The sequence below is a fragment of the Schistocerca nitens genome, chromosome 4 (genome assembly GCF_023898315.1).
Source record: "Schistocerca nitens isolate TAMUIC-IGC-003100 chromosome 4, iqSchNite1.1, whole genome shotgun sequence".
Classification (NCBI taxonomy): Eukaryota; Metazoa; Arthropoda; class Insecta; order Orthoptera; family Acrididae; genus Schistocerca; species Schistocerca nitens.
In genome coordinates, this window is record NC_064617.1 from 603,221,416 (window position 1) to 603,240,426 (window position 19,011).

Here is a 19,011-nt window from a genome sequence, read left to right on the forward strand (position 1 = left end):
GACCTCGGGGAAGATCAGTTTGGATTCCGTAGAAATACTGGAACACGTGAGGCAATACTGACCTTACGACTTATCTTAGAAGAAAGATTAAGGAAAGGCAAACCTACGTTTCTAGCATTTGTAGACTTAGATAAAGCTTTTGACAATGTTGACTGGAATACTCTCTTTCAAATTCTAAAGGTGGCAGGGGTAAAATACAGGGAGCGAAAGGCTATTTACAATTTGTACAGAAACCAGATGGCAGTTATAAGAGTCGAGGGACATGAAAGGGAAGCAGTGGTTGGGAAGGGAGTGAGACAGGGTTGTAGCCTCTCACCGATGTTATTCAATCTGTATATTGAGCAAGCAGTAAAGGAAACAAAAGAAAAATTCGGAGTAGGTATTAAAATCCATGGAGAAGAAATAAAAACTTTGAGGTTCACCAATGACATTGTAATTCTGTCAGAGACAGCAAAGGACTTGGAAGAGCAGTTGAACGGAATGGATGGTGTCTTGAAGGGAGGATATAAGATGAACATAAACAAAAAAGCAAAACGAGGATAATGGAATGTAGTCGAATTAAGTCAGGTGATGTTGAGAGTATTAGATTAGGAAATGAGATACTTAAAGTAGTAAAGGAGTTTTGCTATTTGGGGAGCAACATAACTGATGATGGTCGAAGTAGAGAGGATATAAAATGTAGACTGGCAATGGCAAGGAAAGCGTTTCTGAAGAAGAGAAATTTGTTAACATCGAGTATAGATTTAAGTGTCAGGAAGTCATTTCTGAAAGTATTCGTATGGAGTGTAGCCATGCATGGAAGTGAAACATGGACGGTAAATAGTTTGGACAAGAAGAGAATAGAAGCTTTTGAAACATGGTGCTACAGAAGAATGCTGAAGATTAGATGGGTAGATCACATAACTAATGAGGAGGTACTGAATAGGATTGGGGAGAAGAGGAGTTTGTGGCACAACTTGACCAGAAGAAGGGATCGGTTGGTAGGACATGTTCTGAGGCATCAAGGGATCACCAATTTAGTATTGGAGGGCAGCGTGGAGGGTAAAAATCGTAGGGGGAGACCAAGAGATGAATACACTAAGCAGATTCAGAAGGATGTAGGTTGCAGTAGGTACTGGGAGATGAAGAAGCTTGCACAGGATAGAGTAGCATGGAGAGCTGCATCAAACCAGTCTCAGGACTGAAGACCACAACAACAACAATGGACAAATAAACAAACATTCTGTGATCAAATAGCACTGAAATGAAGGGCAACACAGAAAATCCCAAAATACTTATTGTCTTTTTACAAGACCGTTTCACAGAGGAAGATTGCACTGAGTGCCTCCTTTAAATTGTCACATGAGTGACAAAGTGGCTGATACTGAAACAAGTGACCATGGGATAGAAAAGCAAATGAAATTGCTCAACAGAGGGAAGGCCATTGGAACTGACCAGATACCAACACAATACTACATAGAGTATGCAGAATAACTTGCCCCTCTTCTAGCAGCAGTGTACTGTAAGTCTATGATAACAGAAGAGCGAAGTGTTGCTCATGACTGGAAGAAAGCACAAGTCATTCCAATTTTCGAAAACGGTCATCAAACAGGTGCACAATTCTATAGGACCATATCTCCAATGCTGTAAGTTATAAAATTTTGTAACATATTTTATGCTTGCATGTTATGACATTTTGGGAGACTGAAAATCTCCTCTTTAGGAATCAAGAGGGGTTCCAAAAACAATGATTGTGTGAAACCCGGCTTGCTCTCTTTGTACACAAGACTAACAAGGCAATAGATACCAGCACACAGGTAGATGCTGTGTTCCTTGAATTGCATAAGGCAGTCCACACTGTGACATAATGAACAAATTATGAGCATACAGAATATCAGGCCAACTGGTTGATGGACTGAAGAGTTACCAGCAAACAGAACACAGGATATCATTCTCAATGGAGAGAAGTCTTCAGATGTAAAACTAACTTTGGGTGTACGCCCAGGGAGTGTTATAAATCCATTAATTTTCACGACATACGTAAAGGACATAGCAAGACACAGGGAAATCACAATGTTAGAAAACTGTAGTGAAATGCAGGAAGATAATTGATGCTTGGTGCAATGAGTGGTAATTGATCCTGAAGGTAAATAAATGTAATGTATTGCTTGTACAGATAGAAAGGCCCCTTGCTGTATGATTACACAATTGCAGGACAATCGCTGGAAGCAGTTGCTTCCATAAAATATCTAGAAATATGAGTATGGAGCAATTTGGAGTGGAACGACCACATAAAACTAATCACATGAAGGAAAGACTGAAATACACTGGAAAAATCCTCAAGAAATATAGTCCATCAATAAAGCAGGTAACTTATAAAACTCGTTTGACCAACACTTGAGTGTTGCTTGTCAATATGGGATCTGTACCAGATAGGATCGATAAAGGAATTACAGAGGAAAGAAGAGCAGCCTGTTTCATTACAGGTTTATTTAGTAAGCATAAAAGCATCACAGAGATGATCAACCAACTCCAGGAGCAGATGCTATAAGAGAGGTGTTCTGCACCATGGTGGGGTTTACCGTTAAAGTTCTGAAAGTGTACGTTCCTAGAAGGGTCAACAAATAATATTGCTTCCTTCTAATATGTATCTCGTGAAAAGATCACACAGATAAAGTTAGAGTCCACACAGAGACTTACTGGAAATCATTCTTCCTGTGAACTATTTGTGGTTGGGACAGGATAGGGCAATTGACGGCAGTACAAAAAGTACCATCCACCACACACCACAAGGTGGCTTGTGGAGCATAGATGAAGATGTAGATCCAGAAAATTCACAAACTGATAACAACTGTGGGAATCATTGTTTCTAAAATAAAACTGGAACAAACAAAAATAAACAAGATTGTGAACAAACAGAGGCTACAACAGTGGACCCACATTTTGGGGAACAAAGCAAAATTAATTTGATGAAAAATCCAGGATGGAATACTGAGAATACATGAAAAGGACAGATTGCTACGCACCATATAGTGGAGATGTTGAATCACAGACAGGCACAACAAAAATAATCCTAAACAAGTAAGCTTTTTGGCCACAAGGCCTTCTTCTGAATTAGACAATAGACACATATACATTCTTGTAAATGCAATTCACACACTTACATGACCACTGTTTCTGGCCTCTCTTGAGTCCATCTCTCTCCTCACTCTTACCACTCCCTAGATACCAATATTTTATGTACTTCCCAAGATGTATTGACCCAACAGCTCAACATCTGCCTCATTATGACACCCCACAGAAAGAATGTCTGCTTTTGTATACCAGAAAATTCAGATTGCTGCCTGCCGCATACCCTTATATCAAAGACCCTAGACACTTCTTCCAATGTCTAGTTGTTTTCTAGTCACTGTTGATTGCACATTTCTCTGCTAACAACCCATGGTCTTGCCACCACTGAAATTAACCTTTCCAAATGCCCAGATTGCTCCAAACCACATCTACTTTCCTGGAAATAGTGACCACCTCTGCTCTCAACAACAACTTCCCCATTGAAGCTGCTTTCTCCTCATACTTTATTACCCCTTTTTCATCTGTTAACCGACGACAATGGAGCTCACCAACATCATTCAAGAGTGAAACAACAAAATAAAGTTTATATCAAGGCTTTAGCTAGGTCTCATTGTGTCCTAAAATGGGGAATAAAACTCTCATAAACCATGTCTGTACAGCCAAAGTGGTATTCCATTGTGCAATTAACCTATGCAACACCCTTATATGACCCTATATGTCTCTTAGTGCCAGTTCGTCTCGACAGCTGAGTGCTCAGTGTGACAGAATGCCATGCAAAGGGTCCCAGGTTTGATTCCCAGCTGGGTCAGGGATTTTCTCTGCTCAGGGACAGGGCATTATGTTATCTTCATCATCATCATCTCATCCCAATTGATACACAAGTTGCTGAAGTGGTGTCAACTCAAAAGACTTGCACCAGGCGACCAGCCTACCCGACGGAAGCCCCTTGCCACATGACATTTCATTTTTTCTGGTGCCAATCTCCTGCTAAAGGGCCATAGCTTTGAGGATGAATCAGGTGCAAGTTTTGTCCCACTATCTCACATCCCAGCCTTGTCAAGGCATTTCTTTCCCTCTTAAATGAAAACTCATCTGTGAAAGCAGCATCATGTACAGCATTCAACATGTGAATGAACACAAATGAATTTTTTTGTCTGATGAATTACTGCTATCGTACTGTAATTGAAGGTGAATTTGACCACTCATATGCAGAGCGTGCTACAGTTTCATGAGTGTTTTACAACTAATGTTATTCCTGTTCTATCCTTATCATCAGTTTTACTGGACCACACAGGTGGAAACTCATTCCATTACATATATTTCATTCTCAAAACTATACTTCATCTCCACAGGCCTGGTCTTACATTTAACCCCTCCCCCCCCCCCCCCCCCTGACCACTCTCCCTCACTTTTCATGCCATTTCACCCTGCTTCCTCACACTGGTCTGTTATTATCCTTGTTACTTTTTTCCTCTAACATAGCTCACTCACTTGGAAACTTTGCTATCCCTTATCTCCTTCTCCTAATTTAAATCACCCCATATACTTTCTTTTTCTCCCTATGTTCATTTTCAATTTTATTAACTATGAAGAAGGACTTTGTTCGCAAGCTAAGTAGTATTATTAATTTTTAAATGTCTCTCTATCACAAAATATTTATAAACTTTTGCCATTGTTTATTTCTCCATGGTATAAATCACAGATGAATTGAGAAACTGGTACAAAAAACTGAAGAGTTCTCAGAGATTAATCAAACATTTTTCAGGGTTTCTGTTCTATTGTCATTTGTACTGTACCTGTATTTGCTCTCCATCTGGATACATTCATACAAACACTTGATGGCCTAATCATCCTTCCCCGCTGTGTCATTACTTAGACGTGTGAACCAGTTCCACTGCCCCTGACCTTTGTTTCATCTTAAATCATCCCTGCTCTACATTTACAATAGCTAAAGTAATGGGATTTTACCTTCAGAACTGAACTATGAGGTCTCGCAATAAAGAAATGGCACTGTTCAAATTTCTAAGGAATTATTTGAAGTGAGGTATTACTGTATTGGTGTTTTTTGATGTTGAATTGCATCCTCAGACTATGTAAATTTGAATCAAAACTGGTCAGCTCAGTGGCAGAAGAGCAGTTTGCTACAAATGTGTAAGTTAACAGGCCGTAGTGTCACGTGATAACACATACCACTGCTATTGCACTGTTGTATAAGTGTACTGTGGGGAATTTTACCAAGAATTTTTCAACAAGATGAGAGAAAACTGATTTGGAAATATGTGTCAAGGTAAGTCATCCATGGAGAAACAGTTAAGATTCTGCATAAAGCCATATAATATTTGACTGAATGTTCACTGAATGAAAAGTTGAAAATCAGTAAAAAAATTGAATAATGCAGTGTGGAAATGGAAGGAATAAATATAGTAAGACTCTTGACTAGTGGGTGTGGATTGTGGTGATGTAACAATAGTAATAACAACAACAACAACAATAATAATAGTAATAATAATAATAATAATAAAAGTGAATTTTACAACAATTTTGAATGAAAGAATTATTTAATATTTGTGATAAATAATTATCAATGGATACAATTTAAATGTTAAACATAAATGACTTGCTGAGATAAGAGCATGCAGAGATGTTTTTATGGTCTTTTGCTTGTGGGCACGTCTGGTAAGGTCATGCAAAGTGCCATGTGTGAGTGTGGTGAGTAAGGTATTTGGGAATCTGTTTTAACATTCTTTTTTAGTCTCTTGCTGTGTGTTTGTGTTTGTGTGTGTGTGTGTGTGTGTGTGTGTGTGTGTGTGTGTGAGAGAGAGAGAGAGAGAGAGAGAGAGGGAGAGTAATTTGCCTGCAAACTGCTCGACATGCACTGGTAGACATGTGACCAATTTAATGTGGTCATGGCATAATACTGAACAGATTCATGGTCTTGATATTGTAAGATATAATATATCATTTTATATTTTGTATCAATGAATGTTGTGTCCTGCCAGCACTCGAAATCTAAAATCAAGTTTTTCAAAAGTGTGGTTTGCATTCATCAGAATCACCCAAATTCCAGCTGTTTAAATGTACATCACTTAATGTATTTTGTTATCTTTGTTCACTGACTGAGTTTCACTGGTCACTTGTTAAAATTAAAATGTGCACACAAGGGCAAAAGGCCAACCATTGTCCTCAGTAGATGAGCCATCTGCTAATGTTTAGGTTTTTCACTCATCCCTGTGGTGTAAATATAGCATTGGTTCCTCTTATTGTAGTTTGGTAGGCACGAGAAGTGTCAATTCTTGAATGCTATTCCCCCACTACATTGCAAAGTTCACACACACTCCACCAAAGGGTGCTGCCTCACACAATACAATCTCTCTCTCTCTCTCTCTCTCTCTCTCTCTCTCTCTCTCTCTGTGTGTGTGTGTGTGTGTGTGTGTGTGTGTGTGTGTGTGTGTGTGTGGCAGTAATAGACTGCAGATGTGTGCAGCCTTGCTTGGGATGGGTTCTACTTTGAAGATGAAAAACTCTAATTGAACCTATTTCATAAGCACTTAAATCTGTAATATCAGTCTCAGATCTTTTGTGTAAGATCTTGCACTCTACATTATCTGGCTTACTGCAAGAATTTAACTGTAGCAAACGTCTTATCCACTGCCATTGAGCTGATTAATTTTGATCAAACTTGTTACAGACATGACAAAGGTAAATGAAGGGAAAAAAAGGAAGTTGTGAACTAATATGCCACAGCAAATAATTTCTTAATAATGGGAATAATCTCATTTCTTTTTTGACTGAGCTTTGTGAAGTTATTGCTTTTGGCCTTTATAGAAGAATACAGCCTGTAAAAACTGATCTGTTCACCAAACTATTTCATAAAGTAAACCGTTGTGCCCTATGTTAACAGTTTAATCTAAGTGCCAATAGGCTTGCAAAACTTTGTTACAGAATTTGTGGCTTAACCGATGTGAACAGGCTCTGGAGATCTTATGTTATATCCTTTTTGCTATTAACTGAACCTGTAACTAAATGAAATGTTACAGAACTTTTTAACTAGTATGGGGCTGTTACAAAGTGACACAGCAGATCCATTTATTAGAAAACTGGGAAGCATAGCTACAAACTGACACACCACTTACTAGTTGAGGAACTGTCTTCTTCTGCCGACCTTTCAGTATACAAAGACTTATATTCTTCCTTTTGTGGGCCTTCCTTAAATGGTACATCATCCAGCTCCTAGGTCAAGAAAAGACATAGTACTTAAGGAAACAAAATTTAAAATACAACAGCATTCATATTAACATAAGCTGAAATGAATTAGGAACACAAAACATCATTTTTGAATATATGGCTTCCAGGTTTGGGGTCAGATCTAGCTGTGCAGTTCCTACAGTATTTCAATAAAACTCATTGTTGAAGATTGTTAATGTACTACAAGATGTGGAGGAGGTCATTAAGGACACAAAAGATGTATCCTCAGCTTCCTTCTTCCTACCACAGAGCACAAAGGGAATAAAGGATTACAAAGGATGACCATATCTACCAGTGCAACCACAGTGTACTACCATTGCCAAAATGTGAACTAGCTGTGCTGTGTCTGAGTTTATACTGGATCCTTGTGCACTGGCAACTGGCATTTGATTACTGCAAGACACACATTTCAAACTGTAATCAGATGAAATCTGAGCATTTGTAGTTGGAGCCTCTGAAATGTAAATCTGTATGGGTTCTTGGTGACAGAAATCTCAAAAGAGGTGGTTGACAACAGGGTCTTCATCTTATCCTACTGTACATGGTGCACTGCTCAGAAGCAACATACAGCTGGCATGGATTTTTAAAACTATCCTATGCACATGCAATAACTGTGAATGACAGAATTCTACATTATTGTGACAAGCCACATAATTTACAGACTTCCAAATGAATTCTGGAATCCAATACACATGCCACAATGCTGAGACCATCGCTTCCAGGAAAAGCAAATGTTTTCAGTCATATTGTATTCAGGGTGTCTTGTAGCCTTCGTATAGTTGATAAATGACATATTTATTTATATATAAAGGTGTATGCTTTATGGCACATTCTCACATTAGTGTAAATGACACTAATGGTGCTTTATAATATTGGCAAAATATTTTGTTGTCAAAAACGCCCAATATCTTGGCTGTTTTGTATCTTTACCTCTGATTTATGATATGTCTGTGATCTCTAATTTTGTTTCACCCATTGCATCTTTGGATGATTAGATTAGATTAGATTAATACTAGTTCCATGGATCATGAATACGATATTTCGTAATGATGTGGAACGAGTCAAATTTTCCAATACATGACATAATTAGGTTAATTTAACAACATACTTAAGTTAATATGACAACTTTATTTTTTTGTTTTTCTTTATTTTTTATTTTTATTTTTTAATATATTTTTTTCTTTTTTTTCTTAATTTATATCTAAAAATTCCTTTATGGAGTAGAAGGAGTTGTCATTCAGAAATTCTTTTAATTTCTTCTTAAATACTTGTTGGTTATCTGTCAGAATTTTGATACTATTTGGTAAGTGACCAAAGACTTTAGTGCCAGTATAATTCACCCCTTTCTGTGCCAAAGTTAGATTTAATCTTGAATAGTGAAGATCATCCTTTCTCCTAGTATTGTAGTTATGCACACTGCTATTACTTTTGAATTGGGTTTGGTTGTTAATAACAAATTTCATAAGAGAGTATATATACTATGAAGCTACTGTGAATATCCCTAGATCCTTAAATAAATGTCTGCAGGATGATCTTGGGTGGACTCCAGCTATTATTCTGATTACACGCTTTTGTGCAATAAATACTTTATTACTCAGTGATGAATTACCCCAAAATATGATGCCATATGAAAGCAATGAGTGAAAATAGGCGTAGTAAGCTAATTTACTAAGATGTTTACCACCAAAATTTGCAATGACCCTTATTGCATAAGTAGCTGAACTCAAACGTTTTAGCAGATCATCAATGTGTTTTTTACAATTTAATCTCTCATCAATGGACACACCTAAAAATTTGGAATATTCTACCTTAGCTATATGCTTCTGATTAAGGTCTATATTTATTAATGGCGTCATACCATTCACTGTACGGAACTGTATGTACTGTGTCTTATCAAAATCCAGTGAGAGTCTGTTTACAAGGAACCACTTAGTAATTTTCTGAAAGACAGTATTGACAATTTCATCAGTTAATTCTTGTTTGTCAGGTGTGATTACTATACTTGTATCATCAGCAAAGAGAACTAACTTTGCCTCTTCATGAATATAGAATGGCAAGTCATTAATATATATTAAGAACAACAAAGGACCCAAGACTGACCCTTGTGGAACCCCATTCTTGATAGTTCCCCAGTTTGAGGAATGTGCTGATCTTTGCATGTTATGAGAACTACTTATTTCAACTTTCTGCACTCTTCCAGTTAAGTATGAATTAAACCATTTGTGCACTGTCCCACTCATGCCACAATACTTGAGCTTGTCTAGCAGAATTTCATGATTTACACAATCAAAAGCCTTTGAGAGATCACAAAAAATCCCAATGGGTGGTGTTCGGTTATTCAGATCATTCAAAATTTGATTGGTGAAAGCATATATGACATTTTCTGTTGAAAAACCTTTCTGGAAACCAAACTGACATTTTGTTAGTACTTCATTTTTACAGATATGTGAAGCTACTCTTGAATACATTACTTTCTCAAAAATTTTGGATCAAGCTGTTAGAAGGGAGATTGGACGGTAATTGTTGACATCAGATGCATCCCCCTTTTTATGCAAAGGTATAACAATAGCATATTTCAGTCTATCAGGGAAAATGCCCTGTTCCAGAGAGCTATTACACAGGTGGCTGAGAATCTTACTTGTCTGTTGAGAACAAGCTTTTAGTATTTTGCTGGAAATGCCATCAATTCCATGTGAGGTTTTGCTTTTAAGCAAGTTTATTATTTTCCTAATTTCAGAGGGAGAAGTGGGTGAGATTTCAATTGTATCAAATTGCATAGGTATGGCCTCTTCCATTAACAGCCTAGCATCTTCTAATGAACACCTGGATCCTACTATATCCACAACATTTAGAAAATGATTATTAAAAATATTTTCAACTTCTGACTTTTTGTTCGTAAAGAAAAAAAAATGAGGATATTTGTAACTTTTTTTTTTTAGTCTGGTTGTTTCATTTAGAATACCATGCAGACCTGTTTTCATGTAAGTAAAAATTTATAGTTCCTCAAGAATATACAGATATTTGCCTTTATCAGCCATGTGTAGAACTGAGATGCAGTGTGTTATGTATGTTGTTTTGTGATTTTGCTGTCTCAGATGTGCAGTGACTGCTGATGGATTGCCTTAACTGCAGCTTGTATGTTGTTGGAATCTAATTTCAAAATTTCACCAATGTATATTTCTTCACATTTTAATTCATAATCCAGAGCTGGAAATTTTGTTTGGTTGTTCAAATAAGTGGTGCATTCAAGTTATTACTGTTTTCTCTGATCTGAATCCAATTTTTAGATTTTTTTGCTGTAGGACATGCTGAATTTAGCATTAGATAACAGGAGACACATTTAAGGGGACTAGTCCATGAATACCAGGGGAAACCTTGAAAAAATTTTTCAGTTTTCTAAACAGTGTAACTCAAAGAATAAGATTTGTAAGCCCATATAATGCTTGCCATTTTTAAGACATCTTTTGGCAACATTTTCATGTATGAACCACAGCTTTAGCTCTCACGCTTTTTAATCATTTTTTTTTTTTTTTTTGTTGCAAGTGAAATAAACCATGCTAATTATTTATGTACATCATAGGTACACATTACTCAAAATACAAACAAAGTAGAACATTTATTTTTTCCTGTAAGTTATTTACACTATTATCTTTAAAACAGACTATTGAAGTGATGGTGATGTCATAAACTGTGGTACAAAAAGATTTTAAGTATGATGATAAAAATTTTGGAAATGAATTCAGGGTTTTTCCTCAAAAAAGCATTTTATTTTCAAAGTTAAGTCACAAGAGTAGTCTACATTTTAGTTAAGCATGTTTTAAGACAGTATACAAAATTTCAACTACCATTAATAGTTTTTAGCCAAAGTGTACCAGAACATGAAATAATTTAACTTTTGGGAAATCCAAGTTAAAGTTAAATATTGCTTTTTCTATTTAACTTGCATGGCACTAATTCATCCTAGGTCCATATTCATCTTGTTTCCCATGTTGTTCTTCCTCCCTTCTCTTTCTCACACTACTTCTTATTCTTGTTTCTTTAGTCATTTCCAACACTGATTTTTCTGCTTCGAAGAGTGTCCTTTGTTCAATGGCTTATAGAGCTCTATGCATATTTAGTCCACCAAGCACTCCCATCAGTTCCATAACATTAAGCCTTGACACTACACTGTCACTGAAATATAGAGCAGCATCCAGCACACCTATTTTCAAAGTTTTTAGCCCCACTAGAACAATTTTTGGTATCCGTTCCCATATACAATTGTTCAAACTTCCATTTAGATTTTGAGTCCTACAATGTAAACATTTCTCTTATAATCTTGTATCACTAAGATTCTTATATAAAGGTTTTATAACTTCCATTATAGCTCAAAAATGCACTAAAAGAAATATAATTCGATATACACGGACTATGCGAAGTAAGGAAAACAGGGGAAGCCATCATAGAGAAATCAAACGGCAATTTGCTGTATTATAAGAGATCAATGCCAGAACAAAGAGGGATAGGCTTCATCATCAAAAGCGACTCAAAATCATCCATACAAGAATTAGTGGAACTGTTGGAAAGCGTTGCAGCTTTGAAAATTATCACACAAAGTCATCAAATAATAATCATACAAATATACGCCCCAACAGAAACGAGTACCGACGTAGAAGTAGAAGATTTCTATGAGAAACTAGATGACACCTTAGAGAGATATCAATCACTAACAAACCTAATAACTGGAGATTTCAACAGTAAAGTTGGCCCCCACAGTAATGATGATGAAGAGCCTGTCGGACCACACAGTTTTGGAACAAAGAACAGGTGAGGAGAAAGAATGGTACAATTTGCTCAAGAACACAAACTGAAAATAACCAACACCTTCTTCAGGAAAAATCAAAACCAAAGATGACTTGGTGCTCAATAGATGGCAAGATGAGAAATGAAATAGATTACATTCTAATGGACAAACAAAACGTAATAAAGAACATCCAAGTAATCTCACAATTAAAATTTAGAACAGACCATAGAATGGTGAGGGCAAAAATAAAAATTCCAAAGAAACGTAGGAAAAGCAAGTAAACCAGAAATAGAAAAACTGAACAGAGACAAATTTAAGCAAGAGCTACGGAAGCAAGTACAACAATCAAATATCAATACAAACCAAAGCACTCAAGAAATGTATAATGCACTACAAAAATGAATATAGCAAGCTAACAAGGACACAAGCAAAGACGAGCAAATGAAGAAAAGTCGAAGCAAATTAAGCCACAGTACCGTACAGCTAATCGACCACAGATAGATAATGTCAAAAACTAGCGATATTTCAGACAGGAACAAAGAAGAATATGCAAAACTAGACAAAATAACGAAAAGGGAAATAAAGAAACATATCTGTGAGCACCGATCAGCAACAATGAGACAAATACTAGAAACATACAAATCAATTAGAAAAGAGAGGATAAGTGCACAGGGCAGGAGCAGTGGATACTAGGAATGAAGAATCAAGCATAAGAACATCTAAACACAAGAGAGGATATAATCAAATCAGCAACAGAATTCTACAAAGCAATTTGCACAAGTTCTCTACCAAACGAAGCCACCAACCACAATCCTGTTGATCCAGACCAACACACCAGTGAAACCATACCCACTATAACACACAGTGAGGTTAGAACACCCATCACTGAATTGAAAAATGGGAAGTCATCTGGGTTGGGTTGTTTGGAGGAAGAGACCAAACTGCGAGGTCATTGGCCTCATTGGATTAGGGAAGGACGGGGAAGAAAGTCAGCCGTGCCCTTTCAAAGGAACCATCCCGGCATTTGCCTGGAGCGATTTAGGAAAATCACGGAAAACCTAAATCAGAATAGCTGGACGCGGGATTGAACCGTCATCCTCCCGAATGCGAGTCCAGTGTGCTAACCACTGTGCCACCTCGCTCGGTAAGTCATCTGGAGAAGACAACATATACAATGAGCTCTTAAAAGAAGCCCAAGATCTCCTAATACCAAACATTACAGAAGTGTTCAACAAAATCATACAAACCGAAGACATTCCCGACCAGTGGAATACAAGTACGATTGTACTTTTGCACAAAAAGGTACAAAAGATGACACAAACAATTGTAGACCCATAAGCCTGATGTCTAACCTATATAAACTGTTCATGAAAATACTAACAAGGCAGTTAACAAAAACACTAGATGAGAACCATCCTTCAGAACAGGCACAATTCCACAAAGGATTTAGCACAATGGATCATATTCAAACCATTAATCAGATAATAGAAAAATAGGGCAATTGCCACCTCAAAATATACCTTGCTTTTGTTGCTTACAGCAAAGCATTTGATACCATCGAAAACCCAAGCATACTTCAAGCACTAAGAAATCAAGGAGAAGAAGCAAAATACATCCAATTACTAAGAAACATTCGAAACAACAGCTTCGCTAGAGTTAAAACTGGAAAGACAGGCCAACCTTTCCATGTGGAAAGAGAAGTTAGACAAGGGGATGCCATCTCCCCAAAACTATTTACCTGCATACTGGAGAACATATTCAGGGAACTAAAATGGAATAAGAAAGATGGAATATGCCTCAATGGCAAGAGACTAACAAATGTGAGATCACTGACGACATAGTCCTCTTCACCAAAACTGCAAGGGAACCGCAATCAATGCTTCAGGAACTTAACACACAAAGCAAGATGGCAGGTCTCACAATACAATGAACAAATCTAAAACACAAGTAATGACAAATAGATTAGAAACCCCAATATACCCTGTAGGAATGGAACTAATGTGTACATCACAATACATATACATAGGCCAAACAATTTCCTTTAACAACAAAATGGAAAAAGAAATAAAATGAAGAGTTTCCTTAGCTTATAAAGTTTTCTGGGCTTTAAAGTTCATATTGCCAGACAGAACCCTAAATAGGAGGCTCAAAATGGAGGCACTCGAAAGCTGCATTTTTCCCGTGTTATTATATGGATGTCAGACATATGTTCTCAGAGCCAAAGAGAGAAACACTCCACAGGTATGCCAAAGGAAAATGCAGAGGAATATCCTTGGCATCTCTCTGAAAGACAGAATATCAAACACCTCGATATACAAGATGTCAGCAGCAATAGACATAGCAGTCATGTGGCGAAGCTGCAAGACGAGAGATGGACAGCACAAGCTACCACATGGGACCCCTACATCGGCAAGAGACACGCAGGAAGACCAAGGCGGAAATGGTTGGACTTATTCAGAAAACAAGCACGAAAACAGTGGACCAGTATAGCCAGAAACAGAAAGGAATGAAAAGAACTAGAACTACAACTAAAAGATCAAGTGTAATTCAATGTTTAGTGTGCATTAAGTGCGGTACCCTCTTATGTGGACTAGCTCACTGTGTTAGTCTTTAAAAGCAGCTACCCATACTTTTAGGAGGCTTTTGCCCACAATGGGACAACACAGGCTATTTTCATTCATTCATTCATTCATTATAACAAATGGCAAAGGTTGTAGGTCTCATCTTGAGTAACAGTCCTCTGGTAGCAACACCATGAAACACTGCCAGGTGGGCAGAGCACATGACACGGGTTGTCATCTGCGGAAGATTTATGAAAGCAGATAGCCAGTACTACCTTTTTCATTCCCTCAAGGTCATTTTTATGTTGTCTTATGGCTTGTCCATAATAATGCTGTAAGCTGTCTATTTCTTCATCTGTAAGCCGACCATGTCCACTAATGCACTTACCATCAGCTAATTTCTTTCCCTTCAAATTCCTTTTCAAATTCCTCAGTCCGGTATGTAACTTTTTCTGGACATGTCCAAAACATTCCATTTTTTCAATTTTTGTGTCAGCATAAGGTTTGGATTCACAAACTTTTTGGTACCCTTTTGAGTCTTCAACTCCTATGTAAGATGTATACATCACACCATATTTCTCCACTAACCTGTGAAATATCTTCACAATACATTCAGATTCCATCCTTCCACTATAACCACTAAAATTAATCAAACAAGTATGATATTCGGTTACCCTAGTACAGCCATGACAGTGCTTGGTAATACATTTCACATCAATACTTTGTCATTGTCCGAGGAGGTAGCTGTCACTACACCATTTAGGGAACTATGGTCTCTTCATTGCCAGAATGCATTCAGGGCTGCAGACAGACATGTGTTGCTGTCATTCATGTCTACACTTTCCTGAGCAGCATTTTTCATACCATCATTTGCTCCTTCTTCTGAAGTCTGTAGAGTAATTTTATTGTACCTCTCAAATCTTATAGGGGGAGGTAAGTCCATATGAGCAAGAAAATTTGTGCAATTCTCTACCATTTGCCTATACACCTCATAGGATAAGCAAGTTTAATATTGGTATTATACTCTCTTTTAGTTACACCACAAGTATAACCACATTCACTTAAATCACAGAAATTATAAACAATTCTTAATTTTGATGCACAACTTTTCTCCTCAACTACCCTCACACCACTACTGCCACATTCCTTAAACTCCAAAACTTTATTTATTAGTTCAGATAGAGCAGAGAGTTCCACAATAACACAACATGAATCAAAAGCTGGTGTCTTTATATTATCAGCATTAATACTGTCAAGCCTATTGCCCAAATATTTCAGTTTTAGTTTTGAAGCACTTGGAGTAGTTGAAGCTGATTCAAGTGTTGTATCACATTATATATCAGTATTAGCACAGTTAATCCATTTGGTGAACCGCTTTCCATAAAATTTACATTGTTTAGCACTGAACTTCTTAAGTCTTCCCATTGCTTTCAAGTGGAATAAGAAACTCACGCACACAATAAGCCACTGACGCACACTATTACTTCACTGTAAACAAAATATTCATGCCAAAACAACAGCAAACAATGACTAGACTCTGTGTATAAACAAAAGATAAGCAGCAGTAAAGCATCAATATGATGTGTTCCCAGAAGTCAAGTGCTCAAAAATCCAATCACAGAGTGATTTCAACTCATGGCATTTACATAAAAATCACATACACAGCATTTTAGAATTCAATTTGCTTCCATTGTAACAATACACCTATAAACGGCAGTCGAAAGCATCTTTTGCATAAGACATTGGGCAAGTCACATTATAAGCACACTTCTGAAAGTGATTTCTAGGCATACTTATTTAAGGTTACAATAAAACACTTTACATCTTAAGTATTTATACAACACACTTCACAAATTTAAATATTCTTCAATGGAGCAAAAGCAGTGATGCTGTAAATAGGATTTTAGAGATTTTCAGAAGGTTTTGATCTCAGTAATAGCTTTTATGTTTTCAGGAAGTTTGTTATAAAGTTTAACTCTCATGTGGAAAGTACCTCTTTGGCACAGAGATGTGTTGATTTGGGCTGTATGTAAATTTTTGATTTGTCTGGTAAAGTGATCATGGATATCAAGGTTTTTTGCAGTCTGCAGTCCTTACCAATTATATTTATTTTAAAGAATATAAGAATTTCCATGATGTACTGGAGGAATACCAGATATCTAGATATCTTAAACAGAGCCTGTAGGTTTGCATCCAAACATGATTGTAATGGCCCTCTTTGGTAGTTTGAAAGTGCCATTAGCTGTTTTAGAGTTACCCCAGAAAGTAACTCCATATTTAAGGGGAGAATTGAAGTAGGCATGATACAAATTCATTACTGTTTTCTCACTACAGCATGATTTTAGTGACCAAAGAAGATAACATGTCTTGCTCAGTTCTGCATTAGGGTATTCAATATGCTTATCCCATTTTACATTTCTCTGCAGCCAAGTACTAGGAATTTGGTTTCAGTACTGTCACTAACTAGTTTGTTACTGATAGAGACCAATGGGATAAAACTGTCCTTGTTTGGAGCATTGTGAAAATTTAGTGAAATGGTTTTTTTACTGTTTATTACAAGTTGATTATTCTGTGCCCAGCTGCTAAGTTGTTTTGTGACATTGTTTACTGATTGCTGTAATTGTTCTTTGCTGTCTCCTTTTAGTAGGAAAGTGGTGTCATCTGCAAATGTGATTGTTTTATGTGCATCCACATTTAAACTGAGATCATTTCCACATGGAAGAAAGAGAAGACTTCCAATTACTGATCCTTGGGCTCACATTTGTACTGAGATCATTTATATATGGAAGGAACAGAAGGCATCCCATTCTTGACCTCTTATTTCTGAATCCATATTGTTCACTGCATAGGATATTGTTTTTATTTATAAATTTTGTAAGTTTGTCTTACATAGCTTTCCTAATACTTTTGAAATGCAGGAGAAAATAATGGTATAATAGTGATTAACCAAAAAAGCTGAGAATATACGACTATGTCTTCCATGGCAGAGAGTAATTTTGTATTAATTATGACTGAGCAGTATATACAAACAGTGGATCCTTCTGGTATTAAATTGAGTGCTGATTCATAATGGAGATGGTGTAGAAAATATGCATATGCATATGAAGATACTCGAGGTTTGACTAAAAAGTAATGCCTCCACCTTCGTAACTCTTCAACAGTTGGCAGCATTGGTATGTGGCAGGTATTGGCTTGTTCCATAGTCTCTTCTCTACAGCTCCAATTGGCGGGAAGCTTTAGCATTGAACAGTTGTGTTGTTACAGTGTTAAGTATGGAACCCTGCACAGACGGTCAGTCAATGCGACTTAAGCAACGTGCAGTCATTGAATTCTTGACAGCAGAAGGTGTCACCCCAACAGAGATTCATCAGAGAATGAAAGCAGAGTATGGTGATTGTGTTGATGTGAGCACTGTGCATCATTGGGTGAGCAAGTTTAAAGATATTGAGGCAGGAACATCTGAGCTGCATGACAAACAAAGAAATGGACATCTTGTGACAGCAAACACTGAGTTTCACGAGCAAAACATTGACAGCTTGATTCAGGATGATTGTCATATCACTAAGACAGAAACTGCAAGCACAGTCGGCATTTCACAAGAACCTGTGGGTCACATTATTCCTTTGCTTGGCTATCAGAAGATCTGTGCATGATGGATACCCCGGATGCTGACCTTCAGACTGAATCTCACCATCCTCCATACAGTCCAGCTTTAGCACTGTCGAACTTCCATCTGTTCCCAATAATGAAAGACAATCTGCGTGGACATCATTATGCTTCTGATGAAGATGTTCAGGGAACTGTGACACTATGGTTGCGGAAACAGAGTATCGACTTCATCCATGACAGCGTCAGCAAACTTGTTCATCTTTGGCAGAAATGTCTCCAATTGGCTGGTGATTATGTGGAAAAGTGAATATTGGTAATTGAAGATCACATTCTAAGGATTATTTCTACATTTGATTTATTAGAATATTCCCATCCAAACCCAATTAACAAGAAATGTCCAGCAGTTAAGTCACCAGCCATGTTTCAGCTAGCAATGGCTGTACTGGTTGATGAAGCTATGCCAGATAAACCAGTTTAATTATTCTTAAGCTCACAACAGCTTGTTAGTTTTTGAGTTTGACAGTGACTGTTGAATGGCTTCAGAATAACAGCAAGTGAGTCACTTACAGGCAAATGAGAGCAACTTTAAATTAAATTCAAATGCTAGTATTTTCTTCTACTGTTTCTTTATTTTTTCCTTCTCTCTCTCTCTCTCTCTCTCTTGGGTGTACAACACTGACAGCAATTGAGACAAGTTGTGTGTGAAACTGTGTGTCTCTATTCAAGACCTAAATGTTAGCAGCAAATCTGTGATGGTCAGCT

The 19,011-nt window shown here is 37.1% G+C and overlaps 1 protein-coding gene across 1 annotated transcript in view; it reads right to left on the bottom strand.

Annotated features, from left to right (window-relative positions):
- Positions 1-19,011, bottom strand: part of LOC126251538 (axotactin) — a 611,191-nt gene that overhangs the window by 66,774 nt on the left and 525,406 nt on the right. The window contains exon 30 of the mRNA XM_049952046.1: positions 7,185-7,281. Within this exon, the coding sequence (XP_049808003.1) occupies positions 7,185-7,281 (97 nt within the window). The remainder of the gene's footprint in view (positions 1-7,184; positions 7,282-19,011) is intronic.